Source organism: Gorilla gorilla, chromosome 6 (genome assembly GCF_029281585.2).
Source record: "Gorilla gorilla gorilla isolate KB3781 chromosome 6, NHGRI_mGorGor1-v2.1_pri, whole genome shotgun sequence".
In the NCBI taxonomy this organism is placed as follows: Eukaryota; Metazoa; Chordata; class Mammalia; order Primates; family Hominidae; genus Gorilla; species Gorilla gorilla.
Genome location: NC_073230.2, coordinates 88788212 through 88811420, shown reverse-complemented (window position 1 = coordinate 88811420; position 23209 = coordinate 88788212). Strand labels below are relative to the sequence as shown.

The 23209-nt window shown below is 45.3% G+C and overlaps 1 protein-coding gene across 1 annotated transcript; it reads right to left on the bottom strand.

Annotated features, from left to right (window-relative positions):
* Window positions 1-8793: 8793 nt before the first annotated feature.
* LOC101151331 (zinc-alpha-2-glycoprotein) lies at window positions 8794-22951 on the bottom strand. Its single transcript, XM_004045868.4, has 6 exons — window positions 22856-22951; window positions 21462-21547; window positions 19013-19203; window positions 13803-14063; window positions 10222-10497; window positions 8794-9353 (listed from the first exon to the last, which is right to left on the bottom strand). Exons 3-6 carry the CDS (start codon window positions 19086-19088, stop codon window positions 9070-9072), a joined length of 897 nt encoding a protein of 298 aa, XP_004045916.2. The 5' UTR covers window positions 19089-19203; window positions 21462-21547; window positions 22856-22951; the 3' UTR covers window positions 8794-9069.
* Window positions 22952-23209: the final 258 nt, after the last annotated feature.

The window sequence follows — 23209 nt, the reverse complement described above, 5'->3', positions numbered from 1 at the left end:
CCCCCTGTGATATTTTTCATAATATCCAAGGGGAAAGAGGGTGATATTACTCCAAATATCACAGGAGTGTACACCCCCCATGATATTTTTTGAAATATCCATGAGGAGAAACAATGATATTACTCCCAATATTGCAGGGGGTGTACATGCCCTTGTGATACTGTTCATAATATTAAGGGAAAAAAAGAATATTATTCTGCCGCGCCTGAATATTACAAACAATATCACGGGGGGAGGTTCATCCCCTGCGATATTGGGAGTAATATCGTCTTCTCCTCCCCTAAATAGTAAAAACAATATCATAGGGGAATGTACACCCCCTGCAATACTGGGAGTAATATCATCCTCCCTTCCTGTGAATATTACGAGCAATATCACAGGGGGTGTGATATTGTTCGTAAAATTGTTCGTAATACGCCCGCTGATATTGTTCGTAATATTAAGGGGCAGAGATGATAATATTACTCCCAATATCGCAGGGAACGTACACTCCCCTGTGATATCATTTATAATTTTCAGGGGCAGAGAGAAAAATGATCTCCTTTAATAATTTCTCAGCCACCTTAAAATAGCATGTCACTTTGTACACCAGATGTTATATTGTTCGTAATATTCAACAGAAGAGCGGATGATATTAGAAGAGGGGAGGTACAATCCCCTGTGATATTGCCCGTAGCATCCAGAATAGAGAGGATGACATTATTCCACATATCGCAGGGTGTGTACACCCCCTGTGATATTGTTTGTAATATCCATGGAGGAAGAGGATGATATTGCTCCCAATATTGCAGGAGATGTACACCCCCCTGTGATATTGTCCCTAATATCCAGGGGCAACAGGACGATATTACTCCCAATATCGCAGGGGGTGTACACTTCTCCTGTAATATTGTTCCTAATACCAAGTGGGGGAGAGGAGGATACTACTTTCAATATCGCAGGAGGTATACATTCCCCTGTGATATTGTTTTTAATATTTAGGGGAGGAAAAGATGATATTACTCCCAATATCACAGGGGATGGATCCCCCCCGTGACATTGTTTATAATATTCAGGGGGGAGATGATACTATTTTCGATATCGTAAACACTGTGTGTGTACACTGTCTGTGACATTGTTCCTAATATCCACGGGGAAAAAAAGATGATTTTACTCCTTATATCATAGAAGGTGTACACCCCTCTGTGATATTGTTCATAATATCCAGGTGGGGAGAGAATGATATTACTCCTTACATCGCAGGGTGTGTACAACCCCCTGTAATATTGTTTGTAATATCCAGAGGGGAAGAAATGATAGTGCTCCCCATATGGCAGAGGATATAGACCCTCCTATAATATTATTCGTGATATCCAGGAGGGGAGAGGATGCTATTACTCCCCATTTCACCGGGGGTGTGCACCCTTCTGTGATATTGTTCATAATATCCAGGGAGAAAGAATATAATATTACTCCCCATATCGCAGGGGTTATACACCCACCTGTGATATTGTTTCTAATATCCAAGGGGAAAAGAATGATATTACTCCCATAAACAGGGAGGTGTACACCCCCCTGTAATATTCTTCATAATATCCAGGAAGGGAGATGATATTACTCCCAATATGGTAAACACCCTGTGTGTACACCATCTGTGATATTGTTCGTAATATCCAGGAGGGGAGAGGATGATATTACTCCCAATATCGCAGGGAGTGTACACTCCTCTGTGATATTCTAGGGGGGAGGATAATATTACTCCCCATATCGCAGGCAGTATACACCCTCCTGTGATATTGTTTGTAATATCCAGAAGGGGAGAGGATGATATTACTGCCCATATTGCAGGATGGTCACACCCACAAGTCATATTCTCCAAAATATCCAGTGAGGGTCAGGATGATGTTACTTCCCATATGGCAGAGGGTGTACACTCCCCCATGATAATGTTCATAATATTCAGTGGGGAGAGGATAATATTACTCCCCATATCGCAGGGTAGGTACATCCCCCTGTGATATTGTTTGTAATATCCAGGGAATGAGAGGATGACATTACTCTTTATATGGCAGAGGGGGCACACCCCCCCGTGATATTGTTCATAATATCCCTGGAGGGAGAGGGTGACATTACTTCTTATATCGCTGATGGTGTAAACCCTCCTGTGATATTGTTGGTAATACCCAGGGGAAAGAGGATGATATTACTCCCCATATTGCAAGGAGTGTACACCTTCCTGTGATATTGTTTGTAACATCCAGGGGGGAAGAGGATGATGTTACTTCCCTGTGATATTGTTCATTATATTCAGAAAGGGAGAGGGTGATGTTACTCCCAATATCGCAGAGGGTGTACACCCTTCTGTAATATTGTTCGTAATATCCAGGAGGGAAGAGGATAATATTACTCCCAATATCACAGGGGGTAAACACCCCGTTGTGATTTTGTTCGTAATCTCCTGGAAGGGAGATGATATTACTCCCAATATGGTAAACACTCTGTGTGTACACCGTCTGTGATATTGTTCATAATATCCAGGAGGGGAGAGGATGATATTACTCCCAATATCGCAGGGGGTGTACATCCCCTGTAATATTGTTCATAATATCCAAGGGGGAGAGGAGATTACTACTCTTCATATCGTAGAGGGTGTACACTCGATTGTAATATTGTTCATAATATCCAGGAGGAGAGAGAATGATATTACTCCCCATATCGCAGGGGGTATACATCCCACTTTCATATTGTTCATAGTATCCAGAGGGGGAGAAAATAATATTATTTCGTATACCGCAAGGTGTGTACACCCCCCTGTAATATTGTTTGTAATATTTAGAAGGGGAGAGGATGACATTACTCCCCATATCACAGGGAGTGGACATCCCCCTGTGATATTGTTTGTAATACTTAGGGAGGGAGAGGAAGATATTACTCCCCATATCGCAGAAGATGTACACCCCCCTATTATATTGTTCCTAATATCCAGGGGGGAAGGCATGATATTACTCCCCATATCACAGGGGGTGTACGTCCCCTTGTGCTATTGTTCGTAATATCCAGTGGGGGAGAGGATGATATTACCTCTCCGTGATATTGTTTGTAATACCCAGAGGGGGAGAAAATAATATTATTTCCTATATCACAGGGTGTGTACACCCCCCTGTAATATTGTTTGTAATATTCAGAAGGGGAGAGGATGACATTATTTCCCATATCAGGGGTGGTTCACATGCCCCTGTGATATTGTCCATAATATTTAGGGAGGAAATGGAAGATATTACTCCCCATATCGCAGGGGGTGTACATTCCGCCTGTGATATTTTTTGTAATATCCAGGGAGGGAGAGGATTATATTACTTTGAATATCACAGGGGGTGTACACCTCCATGTGATATTGCTTGCCATATCCGGGGGGGAGAGGATGACATCAATTTTAATATTTTAAACACCCTGTGTGTACACTCCCCGGTAATATTGTTAGTAATATCTAGGGAAAGAGAAGACAATATTAAACCCAATATTGCAGGGGGGGTACGCAACCCTGTGATGTTGTTCATAATATCGAGGGAGGAAGAGTATGATACTACTTCCAATATCACAGGCGGTGTACACCACACTGCGATATTGTTCCTAATATCGAGAAGGGCAAAGGATGATATTACTCCCAATATCGCAGGTGGTGTATACCCCCCCTTGATATTGTTTCTAATATCCAATGGGGAGAGGATGATATTACTCCCAATATAGCAGGGGGTGTACACTTCCTTTGTGATGTTTTTTCTAATATCCAACGGGGCAGAGGATAATATTACTCCCAGTGTCGCAGGGGTGTCCACCCCCCACTGTAATATTGTTCCTAATATCCAGGGGAAATGAAGATGATATTGCTCCAATATCACAGAAGGTGTATTCCTCCCTGTAATATTTGTTCTAATGTCCAGGTGGAAGAGAAAATGACATTACTCCCAATATTGCAGGTTGTGTGCAACCTCTGTGATATAGTTCCTAATATTCAAAGCGGGAGAGAATGACATTACTGCCAATATCACAGGGGGTGTACAACCCCCATTGTGATATTGTTCCTAATATTCAGAATGGGAGAGGATGATATTACTCCCAATATCGCATGGGGGGTAACACCCCCTGTGATATTGTATTTAATATCCAGGTAGGGAGAGGATGATATTACTCCCAATATAGCAGAACGTGTACACCCCATCCCTGTGATATTACTCCTAATATCCAGTTGAGAAGAGTATGATATTTCTCTCAATATAGCAGGGGGTGTACACTCCCCCTGTGATATTGTTCCTAATATCCGGGGGTGGAGAGGATGATATTACCTTAATATCGCAGGGGTTTTTCACCCCCCTTTAATATTGTTTTTAATATCCAGCGGCAGAGAGGATGATATTACTCCCAATGTCGAAGGGGGATACACCCCTTCTGTGATATTGTTCCTAATATCCAGGGGCAGAGAGGATATTACTCCCAATATCGCAAGGAATATACAACCCTCTGTGATTTTGTTCCTAATATTCAGAGGGAAGAGGATGATATTTCTCCCAATGTCGCAGGGAGTGTATCCCCACTCCGTAATATTGTTTCTAATATTCGGGGGCGAGAGGATGATGTTACTCCCAATATCGCAAAAAGTGTACACCTCCCTGTGATATTGTTCCTAATATACAGGAAAGGAGAAAATATTACTCTTAATATCGCAGGGGGTATACACCCCCACTGTGATATTGTTCCTAAAATCCAGGCGGGGAGAGGATATTATCCCAATGTCTCAGGGGGTGTACACTTCTCTGGTAATATTGTTCCTAATATCGGGGAGTAGAAGATAATATTACTCCCAACATCGAAGGGGGTGTACACCCTTAATGTAATATTTTTCCTAATATCGAGGGCAAAAGAGGATTATATTATTCCCAATATCGGAGGAAGTGTAGAACCCCCCGTCATGTTGTTTCTAATATCCAAGTGGGGAGAGGATGATATTACTCCCAATATCGCGGAAGGTGTACACCCTTCCTGTGATATTTTGTGTAATATCCAAAGAAGGAAAGGTTGCTTTACCCCCAATATCACAGGGGGTGTACATACCCCCTGTGACATTGTTTTTAATATCCAGGTGGAGAGAGGATATTACTACCAATATCGTAGGGCGTGTACACACCTTCTGTGACATTGTTCCTAATATCCAGGGGGTGAGAGGATGATGTGACTCCCAATATCGCAGAAAGTGTACAGCCTCCCCCCAATGCCGTGATATTGTTCCAAGGAGGGAGAGGATGATATTACACCCAATATCGAAGAGGGTGTACACCTTCTCTGTGATATTGTTCCTAATATCCAGGTGGGGAGAGGATAATAGTACTCCCAATATCGCAGAGGGTGTACACCCCCCTTGTGATATTGGTCCTAATATCCAAGAAGAAAGAGCATGATATTACGGTCAATATCGCAGGGGGTATACACCCTCCCTGTGACATTGTTCCTAATATTTAGGTAAAGAGAAGATGATATTACTTTCAATATCGCAGGTGGGGGTACATACCCCCTGTGACATTGTTCTTAATATCCAAGTGGAGAGAGGATGATATTACTCCCAATATTGCAGAGGGTGTACACCCTGCCTGTGATATTGTTTTTAATATCCAGAAGGAGAGAGGATGATATTACTCCCAATATCACAGGAGGTGTACAGCCTCCTGTGATATTGTTTCTAATATCCAGGAAAAAAGAGGATGATATTACTTTCAATATGGAAAGAGGTGTACACCCCCACATGATATTGTTCCTAATATCCTGGTGGGGAGAGGTTGATATTACTCCCAATATTGCAGGAGGTGTACACACCTCCTGTGTTAATTTTCCTAATATCCAGGGGATAGACAATGACATTACTCCCAATAACTCAGGGGGTGTACACCCCCTTTGTGATGTTGTTCCTAATATTTAGGGGTGAGAGGTTGATACCACTACCAATATCGCAGGGGGTGTACACCCCCACCCCGTGATATTCTTTCCAATATCCCGGGGGAAAGAGAATGATATTACCCCCAATATTGATGGGGGTGTACACCCCCCCAGAGATATTATTTTTAATATTCAGGAAGGAATAAGGTGATATTACTGGCAATATCGCAGGGGGTGTACCCTCCGCCTGCAATATTCTTCCTAACATCCAGGTGGGGAAAGGATGATATTACTCCCAATATCACAGAAGGTGTATACACCCCTGTGATATTGTTCCTAATAACCATGAAAAGAGAGGATGATATTACTTCCAATATAGCAGGGGTTTTACACCCCAAATGTGATATTGTTTCTAATATCCAGGAAGGGAAAATGATACGACTTTTTTTTTTTTTTTTTTGAGACGGAGTCTCGCTGTCGCCCCAGCTGGAATGCAGTGGTGCGATCTCGGCTCACTGCAGGCTCCGCCCCCCTGGTTCACACCATTCTCCTGCCTCAGCCTCCTGAGTAGCTGGGACTACAGGCGCCCACCCCCTCGCCCAGCTAATTTTTTATATTTTTAGTAGAGCCGGGGTTTCACCGTGTTTACCAGGATGGTCTCAATCTCCTGACCTCGTGATCCTCCCGCCTCGGCCTCCAAAAGTGCAGGAATTACAGGCGTGAGCCACCGCGCCCGGCCTGAAAATGATACTACTCTTAATATCGCAGGGGGTGTACACCCCTCCTGTGATATTGTTCCTACTGTCCAGGGTTAGAGAACACGATATGACTCCCAATATCGCAGAGTATGCACACCCCCCCGAGATATTGCTCCTAATACCCAGGGAAGGAGAGGATGATATTACTCCCAAAAGCACAGAAGATGTACACCCCTCCTGTGAAATTCTTCCTAATATCAACAGGAAGAGAGGATGACACTACTCCCAATATCTCAGGCGGTGTACAACCTCATCCTCTCCCAACCTGAACATTAGGAACAATATCACAGGGAGGGTGTACACCCCATGCGATATTGGGAGTAATATCATCCTCTCCCAAATTGGATATTAGAAACTATATCAAAGGGGGGGATATACATTCCCTGCGATATTGGGAGTAATATTATCCTCTCTTCCCATGGATATTATGAACCATATCACAGAGGTGTGTACACCCCTTAGATTTTAAAAGTAATGTCATCGTCTCCTTTCCTGGATATTACAAACAATATCACAGGGGAATGAATACCCAAAGCGACATTGGGAGTAATATTATCCTCTCTTCCCCTGAATATTACAAGGAATGTCACAGAGGGGTGTACCCCCGCTGAGATATTGGGAGTAATTTCATCCTCTCCCCTCTTGGATATTTCGAACAATATCACAAGACAGTGACCACCCCCTGTGATATTTGCATTTATATCATCCTCTTCACCCCTAAATATTATGAAATATATCACAGAGGGGTGTACAACCCTTGCGATATTGGGAGTAATATTATCCTCTCCCCTCCCTGAAAATTACAAGCAATATTACGGTGGTGGTGTACATCCTTTGTGATATTGAGAATAATGGAAATTTCTCCATCTTGGATATTAGGAAGAATATCACAAGGGGGGCTGTACACCCCCTGCGATATTGGAAGTAATACTATTCTCTCTTCCTTTGGATGTTAGGAACAATATTACAAGGGCGTATGCACTTCCTGTGATATTGGAAGTAATATCATCCTCTCCCACCCTGGATATCAGGAACAATATGACAAAAGGAGCGTACACCTTCTGTGATATTGGGAGTAATTTCATCGTCTCCACCCCTGGATATTAGGAAAAATATCAAAAAAAAGTTTTCACCCCCTGCGATATTGGGAGTAATATCATCCTCTCCCTCCCAAGATGTTAGGAACACTATCACAGGGGGGTGTACACCCCCCGTACACTATTAAAAGTAATATCTTCCTCTCCCCCCTGGATATTAGGAAAAATATCACAGAGACCTGTACACTTCCTGCGTATTATCCACTCCCACCCTGATATTAGGGAAAAAATCACAGGGGGGTGCACACCCCCTGCGATACTGGGAGTCGTATCATCCTCTCCCTTCCTGAATATTAAGAACAAGATTACGATGGGGGATGTAAATTCCCTGCGCTATTGAGAGTAATATCATTTTCTCCCCTCCTGGATATTAAGAACAATATCTCATAGGGGGTGTACACCCCCTGTGGTATTGGGAGTAATGTCAGCTTCTCACCTTTTGGTTATTAAGAACAATGTCACAGGGGGAGGATGTAGACCCCTGCAATATTGGGAGTAATATCATCCTCTCCACCCCTGGATATTAGGAACAATATCAAAGGGGGGGGTGTACAACCCCTGCAATATTTGGGTAATATCATCCTTGTCCCCCCTGAATATTAGGAACAATATCACAGAGAGTTTAAACACCCCTTGTATATTGGGAGAGATATTCTCCCCTCCCCAACTGGGTATTAGGAACAATATCAAGGTGGGGGGTGTACAACTTCTGTGATATTGGGAGTAATATCATCTTTCTTCACTCTGGACATTATGAACAATATCACAGGGGGGTGTACACCGGCAAGTAATATCATCCTCTCCCTTCATGGGTATTAGGTACAATACCACAAGGCGTCTAGGGACACCTGAACAATCCCCAAGGGAAAGGGAGTTTAGGCCACACTTGGGATTGCCCAGGTCAAGGTGCCCAGAAACCGTGGCCTCCAGGGGAAACCAAGAGTTTCAGATGAATTCAGTGCTTGAGGGCAGAACCAATGAGAAAATCTAGTCACATTTCTACAGCACATCACCGTTAAAAAAAGGATTCTCTGTTATGCTAGGCAAGGAGGGATGATTATTTATTAGCTTCTACAGATTAGACAATGGGGTGGGGGTGGGCTCAAGGTGAGATGATTTTTTGGGTCCAAGTCTACTCAGGACAGGCATCCCAGTCTTCGGTCTCCAAATCCACCTCCTGTCTGTCCCCCCACACTGCTCCTCAGGCCTTGTGGATCCATTGACGGTGATTTCAGTGGTTCAGCTCCCACATCAGGCAGGAAGGGCAGCTACTGGGGCTGAGATCTCACATTGCCTCCAACTCTTCTTTCCTAGCTGGCCTCCCAGGGCACCACCAGGGGCTGGGCCAGGCTGCTGTGCTGCACGTGGCAGGAGTAGGGGGCTGTGTCCTGCAGGGGCACTGCCACCACCACCCAGGACTGGTAAGTGCCATTTCCATTGTGAAGAACATCTCCCCGTAACTCAGGCTCCTGCACCTCGCCGGCCCGAGTCCAGTGCACATCAATTTTCCCTGGGTAGAAGTCGTAGGCCAGGCACTTGAGTTTCTTCTTTTCTCCTGGGGCCTGGTGGCTGGTGACCACCACAGAGGGAGGATCTGTGGAGGGATAGAGTGTGACACTGCAGGCTTGAGGTCGACTTCTCCCGGACCAGGTCTCTTCCCACCCCCACCCCTGGATGTCAGTGATCAGCAGAGCTCGAAGCTCTGTACCTGCCCACCCCCAGCCCCGGGAGACTTTCCAGAATATCAGGGAAGGCTGATGCTTTCCCTCTTGCCCAATCCCCACCTCACCCATGTATTGACTCTGATGGCAATAAGTTGTGAATGCTCCGTGTGCTTCTCCATGTTTTCCCACATCTCAGTGGGCTTTGGAGTTCTGTCCCCCAGTCTCAGCCCAGCTGCTTAGTTCAGCCCATGCCTCTATCCAGCAACCGCTTCCCTGCAGCACTGCACAATCCTGAGTCTCACTACATCTCCAATCCAAGTCTCAGCTTGCAGCCATCGATTCCGCTCACACTGGCTCACTCATGTCCTTCTGGGGCTGACATTTTACACACCTCCCTTCTCTCCACCACCCAGATGGGAGGCATCATTGTAGAGATAAACAACGATGGGATTTGGAATCTGAAATCTGGAATTTGAGTCCCAGCTCTGCCTCTTACAGACAGCGTTACCCTCACCTCCCTAACCTCAAGCTCCTTGTCTGTTAATTGGAGATGATTTGGGGACACCCATCAAGAAAGAATGGCCTTCCTGGCCCATTCTGCCTGAAATTTTGATGATGTTCTTTTTGGACCACAAATTATATCATCCCAGGGAAGGAATAAATCCTAAAAGATGAAAGCTGGGGGTCTGAGGGACATCCAGGAACAGATGAGACCGGACTAAGATGTTGCCTGAGCTCCCAGCCTGAGATCATCTTTTATTCTGGGCTCAGTACTGGGGAGCAGGAAGCAGTGAGTACCTTGCCGGTCCAGGATATTTTTGCTGTATTTCAGGTATTTCCGCAGAGTCGCAGGGCACTCCTCCTCCAGGTAAGCCTTGGCCCGCTGCACGTAGACTGGTTCTGCCTCCCACTTCTGCTTGGTAATCTGGGCTGCTGGGTCGAAGGGGACCCAGGCTGGGATTTCTTTGTTGAATTCAATGTAGTCCTTTCCATCATAGTAATATTTCCAGAATGCTCCGCTGCTTCTGTTATTCTCGATCTCACAACCAAACCTTCCCTGCAATACGTGAGACCCTGAAAACTCCCCCAACCCCACAGAGAGACAGTCAGCCTGGTGCGAAATTTATCGAAATAACTCTTAGTCTTGCACATTGGGCAACCCAAAAGAAATAAAGGTTTTTGCAATTCAAGCATGCAATCCCTTTATCAAGACAAATAGGTTATTACTCCAATATATACAACAGACAGAGAGGGGCTAACTCAGTTTGGTTTGGCATTTCAGGTTTGTCTCAGATGAGATATGTTCCTCCTTAAGAGAGCTACAGCCTGGGCGCTGTGGCTCATGCCTGTAATCCCAGCACTTTGAGAAGCTGAAGCGAGTGGATCGCTTGAGCCCAGGGGTTCCAGACCAGCCAGGGTGATATGGCGAAATCCCACCACTACAAAAAATATAAAAATTAGCGCAGCATGGTGGTGCATGCCTGTAGCCCCAGCTACTCAGGAGGCTGAGGTGGGAGGATCACTTCAGCCTGGGAAGTCAAGGCTGCAATGAGCCAAAACCACACTACTGCATTTCAGCCTGGGTGACAGAGTGAGACCCTATCTCAAAAAAAAAAAAAAAAAAAAAAAAAAAAACACCAGGCCCAGTGGCTCACACTTGTAATCCCAGCACTTTGAGAGGCTGAGAAGGATGGATCACCTTAGGTCATGAGTTCGAGACCAGCCTGGCCAATATGGTGAAACCCCATCTCTACCAAAAATATAAAATTAGGCTGGGTGCAGTGGCTCATGCCTGTAATCCCAGCAGTTAGGGAGGCTGAGGCCAAAGGATCACCTGAGGTCAGGAGTTTGAGACCAGCCTGGCCAACATGGTAAGACCTCATCTCTACTAAAAATACAAAAATTTGCTGGGTGTGCTGGCACATGCCTGTAATCCCAGCTACTCATGAGGCTGAGGCAGGAGAATCGCTTGAACCTGGGGGACAGAAGTTGTAGTGAGCCGAGATGGAGCCATTGTACATCAGCCTGAAAGACAGAGCAAGACTCAGTCTTAAAAAAAAAAAAAATTAACCAGGCGTAGTGACACATGCCTGTAGCCTGTAGTCCCAGTTATCAGGAGGCTGAGGGAGGAGAATCCCTTGAACCCAGGAGGCAAAGTTTGCAGTGAGCCGAGATTGCATCACTGCACTCCAGCTTGGGTGACAAGAGCAAAACTCCATCTCAAAAAAAAAAAAAAGCTACAGAATATGAATATATTTCTATCTCTTCTATAGCATCTCTTCTAAGGACAATTATTTGTTTGAATTCATGCTGAGTCCTGAGGAAGCTGTCACAACCACACCAAAGTGTACTTCCAAATTGGATAGAAATTATTTGTGATTTCATATGAGTAAAGGAAGGCTCTCCTTTTCTCTCAGTTCTAGGAAGAGTTCATATCATCACCTAAGTAACCCTAATCTGATCACTTCTTTCTTCCTTTCTGGTGTTTGATATCTTTATCCCAAATCTCTAAAGTCCCAACCTTCTTGCCCATTAGCCACAACTCTCAGAAATGGACCTCATAGGGCAGGGGACACAGCCTCTTTGTTCTGATGATAAAAGCAGGTGTTTACCCAGCACTGGTTGGTGCTGTTGGCATAGACTCTGAAAGCTCTCAAGCTGTCTGGGCTCACGTCCCAGGTCTCTCCCCAGCCCCCCACCCCCACCTGGTGTGTTGCCTGAACTGGAGCCACTCAACTCCCTGTGCCTCTATTTCCTCACCTCTGAAATGGCAATGCCAAGAGCACTGTTTTAGGGGGCTATTCTGAGCATTATATATGCTCATAGATGGGCCTGGCACAAAGTAAGTGCTCAGTAAATGTCAGCTACTATTATTTCCTTTTTTTGTTTTTTGTTTTTTGTTTTTAGACAACGTTTCACTCTTGTCACCCAGGCTGTTCCAATGGTAGGATTTTGGCTCACTGTAACCTCTGCCTCCCGGGTTCAAGCAATCCTCCTGCCTCAGCGTCCTGAGTAGCTGGGACCACAGACGTGTGCCACCATGCCAGGCTATTTTTGTATTATTAGTAGAGACAGGGTTTCACCATGTTGGCTGGGCTGGTCTCAAACTCCTGACCTTAGTTGATCTGCCTGCCTCAGCCTCCCAAAGTTCTGGGATTACAAGAGGGAGCCACCAAGCCCTGCCTACTATTATTTTCTAATACCCTGTGTTCATCTCCTCATCCTCCTTCCTCTTAATTATCCACTTTGCCATTTCTATTCCTGTCCATCAATGCTTCCCCCAGTGTCTTTTCTGATCACCTGTGCCCCCTCCTCTCCTATGGCTGACACACAGCCTGGGCCATTTTCCTTACCAAGACCTCCCCCACCCCGCATCCTTGAAACGTCTGCCTATCTCTTTCTTGCCTCCTTTTGAAAATCTTCAGATCCCATGTAGCACCTTGGGCATTTTTGTACTTAGTAGCCCATCTTTTGACGCCCACTCTATGATAATTTAACACCAGCAGTTCACCAGACCTGAGGTTGGCTGCCTTGGGGCTGGCAGTGTGGTTTAGGAGAAAGAGCGCTGGGCCGGGGGCACAGGGACCATCTTTGCGCGGGCTCTGCCACCAGCTCCTCTGACCATAGCGCAGGTGGCCCTTCCTGGGTCTGCATCGTATGGTAAGGAGGAACTTTAGGGCTCCAAGGAACTCTAACAGCCCACGGTTTTGAATCCAGCACTTCCTGAGCCCCCAGCATGGGCTACGGTGTGTGCCGGGTGCTTTTCTCTGTGGATTCCACAAATTTCAATTGAGCCAATATTGGCTGTATCCTGTCCTAGGCGATGGAGCTGCAAGGGAGATCAGGACAGACTGTGACATCCTTCATAGAACAGACATAGTTAAATATTGTTTGGAGGTAGGTCTCAGTGCTCCAATGTTTGCAGATTTCGACCAGATATTTTGGGAACGTTTCACTGTCAACAGGTAGGACTGGCAGAGCCACCAGGTGAGCCCAGGTCTGAGTGACTTTGAGAGTGGCTCACTCTCCAGGCAACCTCCCTGGACAGGGGTGAGTCTGATGCCTTCTCACGGGGGTATCAGCCTCCCATGGGTGGGGTGTGGAGGTGAGAGGTCAGAGGTGCCTGGATAGGAAGTGACTCTGCCATCACTTCCTGTGTGACCTGAGGCCTGGGATGAGGATGGGGCAATCGATGGGGAAGGGGGGAGCACCTGTGCTGTGGGATGGGTGGGATGCGGACATGTCTGTGTTTCTGCTGTGTCTCCTGTTCCTCCCCTGGGATTGGGACTATTTCCATCCTGCTGATCCCTTGCCACTCACACTTGGGGGGCTGCCTCTTGGGTTAGACCTTCCACCCCTGTGGTCTGTTGTTCACTGACCGTTACTGTCGTTGTAATACTCCACGATGTCTTTCAGGGTCTCCATAAAGATGTCCTCCCTGGCCTTCTGAAGTTGGCTGTCCTGCTTCCAATCCTCCATTCCTTCCACCTGTCTCCAGAGTCCCATGGGCTGAGACTTCCTGTCTTTACTGTTGTATCTAAAGAACTGGAGGTCATTGAGTGAGCCAAGGGCCTGAAACGCGGGGACGTCTTCAACATGCTTGGACAGCCCAGTGTAGATATAGGTCAGAGAGTAACGACCTGCAAAAGAAAAGATTCTGATGGTTGAGGTCCATGCAAGGGTCCCACTGTGGGGCTGCATAGGGCTAGGAGGGGAGATCTGCCACTGGCCTTTTCTTCCCCAGCTCTTTCTCCTGCCATCAGCTTCACACCACTGGAGGCTCACTCAAGTGAATATGCTCTACTTTCATGCCTGGGATGATATTTCACAGACCATCCTATGTCTTCACTACATTATTTCTTCTGCTTGACACATAAGAAGATAACATTACTCAGCCACCTCAAAGATATATTGGGACCATGTGACTGAGTTTTGTCAAAAGAGAATGTGAGCAGAAGTGATGTCTTTCTTCTTGTCCAAGACCCTACCAGCTGGCTTGTCCCTTTTGTTTCTCATCCCTTGAGGCGACGACTTTGAAGGCCACAGGATAATATGAAAGAGTCTCAATATGCAATTGGCCTGGATCCCTGAGTCACCCCATGGAGGAATGGAACCTTGCCCAGTGTGCATGGAATCTGATATGCATTAGAAATTAACATTTCTAGGCTGGGCTCCATGGCTCATGCCTGTAATCCCAGGACTTTGGGAGGCCAAGGCAGGCAGATTACTTGAGATCAGGAGTTGAAGACCAGCCTGGCCAACACGGTGAAACCCCATCTCTATTAAAAAATACAAAAATTAGCTGGGCATGGTGGTGCGGGCCTGTAATCCCAGTCATGCTGGAGGCTGAGGCAGGAAAATCACTTGAACCAGAGAGGCAGAGGTTGCAACAAGCCAAGATCATGCCACTGCGCTCCAGCTTGGATGACAGAGTGAGACTCCGTCTCAAGAAAAACAAATTAACATTTCGTCCGGGCTCAGTGGCTCACGCCTGTAATCCCAGCACTTTAGGGGGCCGAGGCGGGTGGATCACGAGGTCAGGAGATCGAGACCATCCTGGCTAACATGGTGAAACCCCGTCTCTACTAAAAATTCAAAAAATTAGCCGAGCATGGTGGCGGGCGCCTGTAGTCCCAGCTACTCAGGAGGCTGAGGCAGGAGAATGGCATGAACCCGGGAGGCGGAGCTTGCAGTGAGCTGAGATCATGCCACTGCACTTCAGCCTAGGTGACAAAGCAAGGCTCCGTCTCAAAAAAAAAAAAAAAAAAAAAAAAATTAACATTTCTAGCTTAACCTGACAAATACATATAGTTAGAAAGGGTAGAAAGGAGAATTTACCAGAAAATTCAAGAAATGACCCAGACTGAATTAGCACAGGGTAAGACTAGGATGGAGCTCAGAATTCCCGGGGTTGTACCTTGCATTTTGGTACAAGGTGGGATCTGGGAGAGAGGGACATTTCCATAATAGTTCCATAATTATTTTATGATACAATTTACACAGGTGCTAATGATGTTGGAGGTGGCAGAATCCTAGTTCAATTACTAAAATTATTCTTGCTCCTGAGTGTCTAAATGTGATTAGCCTTTAAATCAGTAGACCCTACAATTGAATTCATGGACATAGAGAGTAGAAGGATGGTTACCAAAGGCTGGGAAGGGTAGTGGCAGGGGTGGGGGGAAATTGGGAGGGTGGTTAATGGGTACAAAAAAAATAGTTAGAAAACTATTTGATAGCACAACAAAGTGACTCCAGTGAATAATAATTTAACTGGGGCCAGGTGTGGTGGCTCATGCCTGTAATTCCAACACTTTGGGAAGCTGAGGCAGGTGGGTCACTTGAGGTCAGGAGTTCGAAACCAGCCTGGCCAACATGGTGAAACCCCATCTCTACTAAAAATACATAAATTAGCCGGGCGTGGTGGCACACACCTGTAGTCCCAGCGACTCAGAAGGCTGAGGCAGGAGAATCGATTAAGCCCGGGAGGCAGAGGTTGCAGTGAGCCAAGATTGCACCACTGCATTCCAGCCTGGGCAACTCTGTCACAAAAAAAAAAAAGAAGAAGAATGAATAAGACCTACTATTTGATAGCACAACAGGGTGACTATAGTCAATAATAATTTAACTGGGGCCAGGTGTGGTGGCTCGTGCCTGTAATTCCAGCACTCTGTGAGGCTGAAGTGGGTGGATCACTTGAGGTCAAGAGGTCAAGACCAGTCTAGCCAACATGGTGAAACCCTATCTCTATTAAAAATACGTAAGTTAGCCGTGTGTGGCAGTGTACACCCGAGGCAAGATAATTGCTTGAACCCAACAGGCGGAGGTTTGCAGTAAGCCAAGATCACGCCAGTGCACTCCAGCCTGGGTGACAGAACAAGACTCCGTCTCAAAAATAATAATAATAATCATAATTTAATTTTACACTTTTAAATAACCAAAAGAGAGGCCAGGCGCAGTTGCTGACACCTGTAATCCCAGCACTTTGGGAGACCAAGGCAGGCAGATCACAAGGTCAGGATATCAAGACTAGCCTGGCCAACATGATGAAACCCGTCTCTACTAAAAATACAAAAAAATTAGCCAGGTGTGGTGGCAGGTGCCTGTAGTCCTAGCTACTCGGGAGACTGAGGCAGGAAAATTGCTTGAACCTGGGAGGCGGAGGTTGCAGTGAGCCGAGATTGTGCCACTGCATTCCTGCCTGGGTGACAGAGTGAGACTCTGTCTCAAAAATAAATAAATAAATAAATAATCAAATACTTTTAAAAACTAAAATAACCAAAAAAGTATAATTGGATTGTCTGTAACACAAAGGATAAAAGCTTGAAGGGATGGATACCTCATTCTTGATGATGTGATTATTTCACATTGCATGCCTGAATCAAAACTTCTCATGTACCCCATAAATATATACACATACTATGCACCCACAATTTTTTTTAATTTACAAAAAAATCAGTAGACCTTGAGTAAAGTGGATTATTCTCCATAGTGGTGGGCTTCATCCAATCAGTTGAAGGCCTTAAGAGAAAAAGCCTCAGATGTCCCCTAAAGAGGAAAGAATTCTGCCTACAGTCTGCCCTTGGACTCAAGACTAAGACATCAACTCTTCCCTGGGTCTCCAGCCTGCTGGCCTGCTCTGAAGATTTAGGACTTGTTACTCCTCCCAATAGTGTGAGTCAATTTCTTAAAATAAATCTCTACTCTCTCTTTCTTTTGTATGCATATATGTAAATCTCTTCCTATGTGTGTGTGTACCCATGTGTATACAGTGTATGTATGTATGTGTACGTACATATACATGTATATGTGTACGTACATATACATGTATATGTGTACGTACATATACATGTATATGTGTACGTACATATACATGTATATGTGTACGTACATATACATGTATATGTGTACGTACATATACATGTATATGTGTACGTACATATACATGTATATGTGTACGTACATATACATGTATATGTGTACGTACATATACATGTATATGTGTACGTACATATACATGTATATGTGTACGTACATATACATGTATATGTGTACGTACATATACATGTATATGTGTACGTACATATACATGTATATGTGTACGTACATATACATGTATATGTGTACGTACATATACATGTATATGTGTACGTACATATACATGTATATGTGTACGTACATATACATGTATATGTGTACGTACATATACATGTATATGTGTACGTACATATACATGTATATGTGTACGTACATATACATGTATATGTGTACGTACATATACATGTATATGTGTACGTACATATACATGTATATGTGTACGTACATATACATGTATATGTGTACGTACATATACATGTATATGTGTACGTACATATACATGTATATGTGTACGTACATATACATGTATATGTGTACGTACATATACATGTATATGTGTACGTACATATACATGTATATGTGTACGTACATATACATGTATATGTGTACGTACATATACATGTATATGTGTACGTACATATACATGTATATGTGTACGTACATATACATGTATATGTGTACGTACATATACATGTATATGTGTACGTACATATACATGTATATGTGTACGTACATATACATGTATATGTGTACGTACATATACATGTATATGTGTACGTACATATACATGTATATGTGTACGTACATATACATGTATATGTGTACGTACATATACATGTATATGTGTACGTACATATACATGTATATGTGTACGTACATATACATGTATATGTGTACGTACATATACATGTATATGTGTACGTACATATACATGTATATGTGTACCACCTATTAGTTCTGTTTCTCTGGAGAACCCTGAGTAATTCAGATTTTGGCACAGAATCGGATTAACATTCCAAAGTGATTGTTATATAACGAACATATAACACCTTTTCTGACAATTTGTAAATGTCATGAATTTTAAACTCACACAACTGAGAAGCCATTCGCTTCCATGTCTTTATCCTGCACATTCTCATGCCACAAACAGCCTCCTTCCCCTGTCCTATAAATGACTCTTGATCTCCCGGAGCTCCCACTCTCTTCTCTTCCAGCCACTCGCCTTCCAGACCCACTGCAGCTGTGTCTGAGTGTGGGATTTGGGCACGGGTTTCCTTCTAGCACCATCCCTCCAGCCGACCTGCCTTCCCACTTTACCCTTGGGGCTGCTCTCTCTTTTCCTCAGCGTCAGGCAGGTGTACCCAGCCATAGGAAGGAGGGAAGGAACAGGAGCAGAAGCAGCTCCAGGCATATGGTTCCTACTCCATCCTGGCTCTCCACCCCAAGCAGGTCGCTTGGTCTTTGGAGTCTTTGTTTTCACTGTAAACTAGTGGTTTTAGATTCAGATTCCTGAAGGTCTTATTTCGGGCCAGCGCAGAGGCTCCCTGAATGCTCCTGGAAGTGTGTGAGCTGAGGGAGTTGACAGCCTTGGGCACCCATTCCTGCCGTATGCCAGGGTATCCCAGCTGCATCCAGCCTGTCTCCCAGCCACATGTCCTGTTCCTCACCTCCTTCCAGTCCTCTCCAGCACCCATCCCTTGCTTTCCCCACTCACCATCTTGGTTCTCCTGGGGGACAGCAGGACCCAGAAGCAGCAGCAGAGACAGCAGGACAGGCACCATTCTTACCATTGTGTCTGCTTGGAGGGTTCTGGGCAGGAGGCACAGATATTATCCTGGGTCCTGGGACCCTGCCCAGAGGAGGTGAATCTACAGGCCAATGGGAGTGCCAGGACGGGCTCCTCCCCTAATAGAGAAAAAAAATGATACACAAGCTAGGCTGGGCAGAGGTTATGAAGAATGAGTCTACACACAGGATATGCAAATTCAGAGCTGAGTCCAGAGTTGATCTCTGGACTGAGGCTTTGTGTGTGCCTGGGGTGGAAGGATGCCAGTGGGTAGGAGGTGCGTGTGATGGGTGGCAAGCGCCTGGGATGTGTCACCCTTCCAGTCTATTGTGACAACCCCTGGGCCAGTAGGGGCATTTGTGTGTTTTTGGACCACACTGTATCCCTGCCTTCTGGAAAAACTCTCAACATGTCCAAGACATGGACCTGGGTAGACCCCCGCTGGGGTGGGACCCTCACTCTCCCACATCCGATCCTGCCAGAGGCTGTGTCTGGAGGACAGTCACATTCCTATCTCTCCCTCCTTCCTTTCTGTGCCTGTGGAATCCCAGCCTTCCATAATAGAAGCAGAAATAGCCGCATCCTCCTTTTGCAGCCTCCTTGGCAACAGAACGAGCCTCCCAAAATGCTGGGATTAAAGGCGTGAGCCACCACGCCCAGCCAAGATAATTTTTAATGCATACAACAAGACTCGTTTTACACAGACGAAGCCAGTTATTTGAAAACCAGGTCTTTCCAGGCACGCTCAGTGTTGATGGGCTATTTGCAGAGAGACCCTCCGAATACAAAGCAACATGCTATTCTAAAGTGACTGGGGCCCGGGTGCGGTGACTCATGCTTGTAATCCCAGCACTTTGGGAGGCTGAGGTGGTTGGATCACTTGAGGTCAGGTACTCGAGACCAGCCTGGGCAACATGATGAAACCTTGTCTCTACTGAAAAAATACAAGAATTAGCTGCGCGTGGTGGCACATGCCTATAATCCCAGCACTCGGGAAGCTGAGGCAGGGGTTTCACCGTGTTGGCCAAGCTGGTTTTGAACTCCTGACCTCGTGATCTGCCCGCCTCGGTCTCCCAAAGTGCTGGGTTTACAGGTGTGAGCAACTGTGCCCGGCCTCTCTTTTGGTTAAAGAAACCTACAAAGGGACCTTTTATAGTTACTTCAATTTTATTGAATAATTGTAATGCTCCTAAGGCCGTTGTGCTCCAAAGTCTAGCCACAGGTATTGTTATTGATTGGGCTCCAAAAGGGCTTTATTGGCAAGATTGCTCCAGCAAAAATACCTCATGCTCAGAGTTTAATTATTTGTTAGATTATGTAGAGGATGGATGGCAGTCATACAGGCTGAGACAATGGGTGTCCCCTTACCTATTTAAATGGATGGACGCAGGCATTACTCCTCCTAGACCAAAAATGATTCATCCCTTTGTTACCCCAGAACATCCTCAACTATGAAAATTAGCTGCAGCTATGACAGGAATAAGGATATGGAACACTACCTATCAACTCCTTCACACTAATACCAAAACACCCACATTCAACATCACCTTCATATCTGAACGGGTGATACCCATCAGGAGCTATGTCAAACCCCCTTACATGCTGTTGGTTGGAAATATAATTATCATTCCCAATACACAAACTATAGAATGTGATAACTGTAAGCTGTTCACATGCATTGATGCTACTTTTAATCCCACTACAAGTACTCTCTTGGTAAGGGCTAGGGAGGGGGTATGGATACCAGTTTCTTTACATCGTCCATGGGAGTCTTCCCCCTCTATTCACATAGTCAATGAAGTTCTTAAAGGTATCCGCAAAAGAACAAAGAGATTTATTTTTACTCTTATTGCCGTCATTGCAGGACCAATTGCGGTTACTGCAACAGCAGCAACTGCTGGAGTTGCCATCCACAATTCTGTTCAAACCGTTCAATATGTTGAAGCATGGCAGAAAAACTCCTCCAGACTTTGGAATTCTCAGGCTCAAATTGATCAAAAATTAGCTAATCAAATTAATGATCTCCGCCAAAGTGTAATCTGGCTGGGAGATATGAATTTGGAACACCGTATGCAATTACAGAGTGATTGGAATACTTCTGATTATTGCATAATGCCTTATGCTTATAATAAATATCAACATAGCTGGGAAAATGTCTCAAGACATTTAAAAGCCTGGGATGATAACTTAACCTTGGATATTTCAAAACTTAAAGAGCAAATTTTCGAGGATTCACAAGCTCATTTATCCACTGTTCCTGGCTCAGACATTTTTGAAGGCATAACTAAACAATTATCTGATCTTAATCCCTTTAAATAGATCAAACCCCTTGGAGGATCATTGTTGTCACTGGCATTATTAATATTGGTATGCTTACATTGTCTCCTTTTAGCCTGCAGATGCCTCCAAGGAGTCCAAAAACAAATCCGAAGTCAACGACAAGCAATGATGGCGATGGCGATCCTAGTTAATAAAAAGGGGGGAGATGTGGGCGGCAAGCCATCCAGGTGCCAAGCCAAGAGACCGAAGGCATGAGTTGTTCCAGTATAATAAAATATATAAAACAACAAGAGTTCTACTAGATCTAGATCATAGATATGATTATATATCAATATCATTAATCATTAGTTTTTTCCAAATTTATTATTCCAATATTATAATATTATAATAATCCTCCAATATTATAATTTATTCCAATATTATAATAATCCTCGCTGCATAATCATAACCTAAGAAAAACCAGGCCATACAGAGATAGGAGCTGAGGGGACATAGTGAGAAGTGACCAGAAGACAAGAGTGCGAGCCTTCTGTTATGCCCAGACAGGGCCACCAGAAGGGCTCCTTGGTCTAGCGGTAACGCCAGCGTCTGGGAAGACGCCCCTTGCCGAGCGGACGGTGGTCTAGCGGTAGCCTCAGTGTCAAGGAAAACACCCGCTACTTAGCTGACCGGGAAAGGGAGTCTCCCTTTCCCTGGGGGAGTTTAGAGAAGACTCTACTCCTCCACCTCTTGTGGAGGGCCTGACATCAGTCAGGCCCGCCCGCAGTTATCCAGAGGCCTAACGGTCTCCCTGTGATGCTGTGCTTCGGTGGTCACGCTCCTAGTCCGCCTTCATGTTCCATCCTGTACACCTGGCTCTGCCTTTTAGATAACAATAGCAAATTAGTGAAAGTACTAAGTCTCTGATAAGCAGAAATAATGGCATAAGCTGTCTCTCTCTCTTCCTCTTTCTCTCTGCCTTGGCTGCCAGGCAGGGAAGGGCCCCCTGTCCAGTGGACACATGACCCACGTGACCTTACCTATCATTGGAGATGACTCACACTCTTTACCCTGCCCCTTTTGCTTTGTATCCAATAAATAACAGCGCAGCCAGACATTCGGGGCCACTACCGGTCTCCACGTCTTGGTGGTAGTGGTCCCCGGGGCCCAGCTGTCTTTTCTTTTATCTCTTTGTCTTGTGTCTTTATTTCTACACTCTCTCGTCTCTGCACACGGGGAGAAAAACCCTCCGACCCTGTGGGGCTGGTCCCTACACCAATCTACCATAACAGATACCTCAGCCAACTGTTGAAGTTATCACTGCACACCAGGCCTGCCAGAATCCCCCAAGACTCTTGTGTTTTCACTGCGCAGCCCCAATCTGGCCCAGTAACCAACCTCAGCTTCCCAGCCCTCCATTTCCCTGAGTAAATACTGCCTGGAAACAATCCTTGTACCAATCTCTGTATCCGCCAGGAGTATTTGTTACTGGAAACGTAATGCAGTTCTGACCTTAACCAGAAAATAAACGTATTTATTGGTTAGCTCTCAGAATCCACAGAAAGGATGGAGAACCCAGGCTCAGAATTCCAGAGGAGCGCAACAGTCAAAATCACACCTGCAACCGGCCCGGTAAATATACAGAAGCTGCCAGCAGGGGGCAGCAGAGGCCACAGCACGGGATCTACAACATCCCGGGGGACTGAAGCTCAAGACGCCCCCCGCAGCTACTGCAGCCCCACTGCCCCGGGAGCTGGCAGTTGCAGCCCCTGCCAAGACCACCAGAAAACATTGTCCACTGTGCCCTCCTCTTTGTTTCCCTAACACTTGACCTGATATCCAAGGCAGTAGCTTCGACTTGCTGAG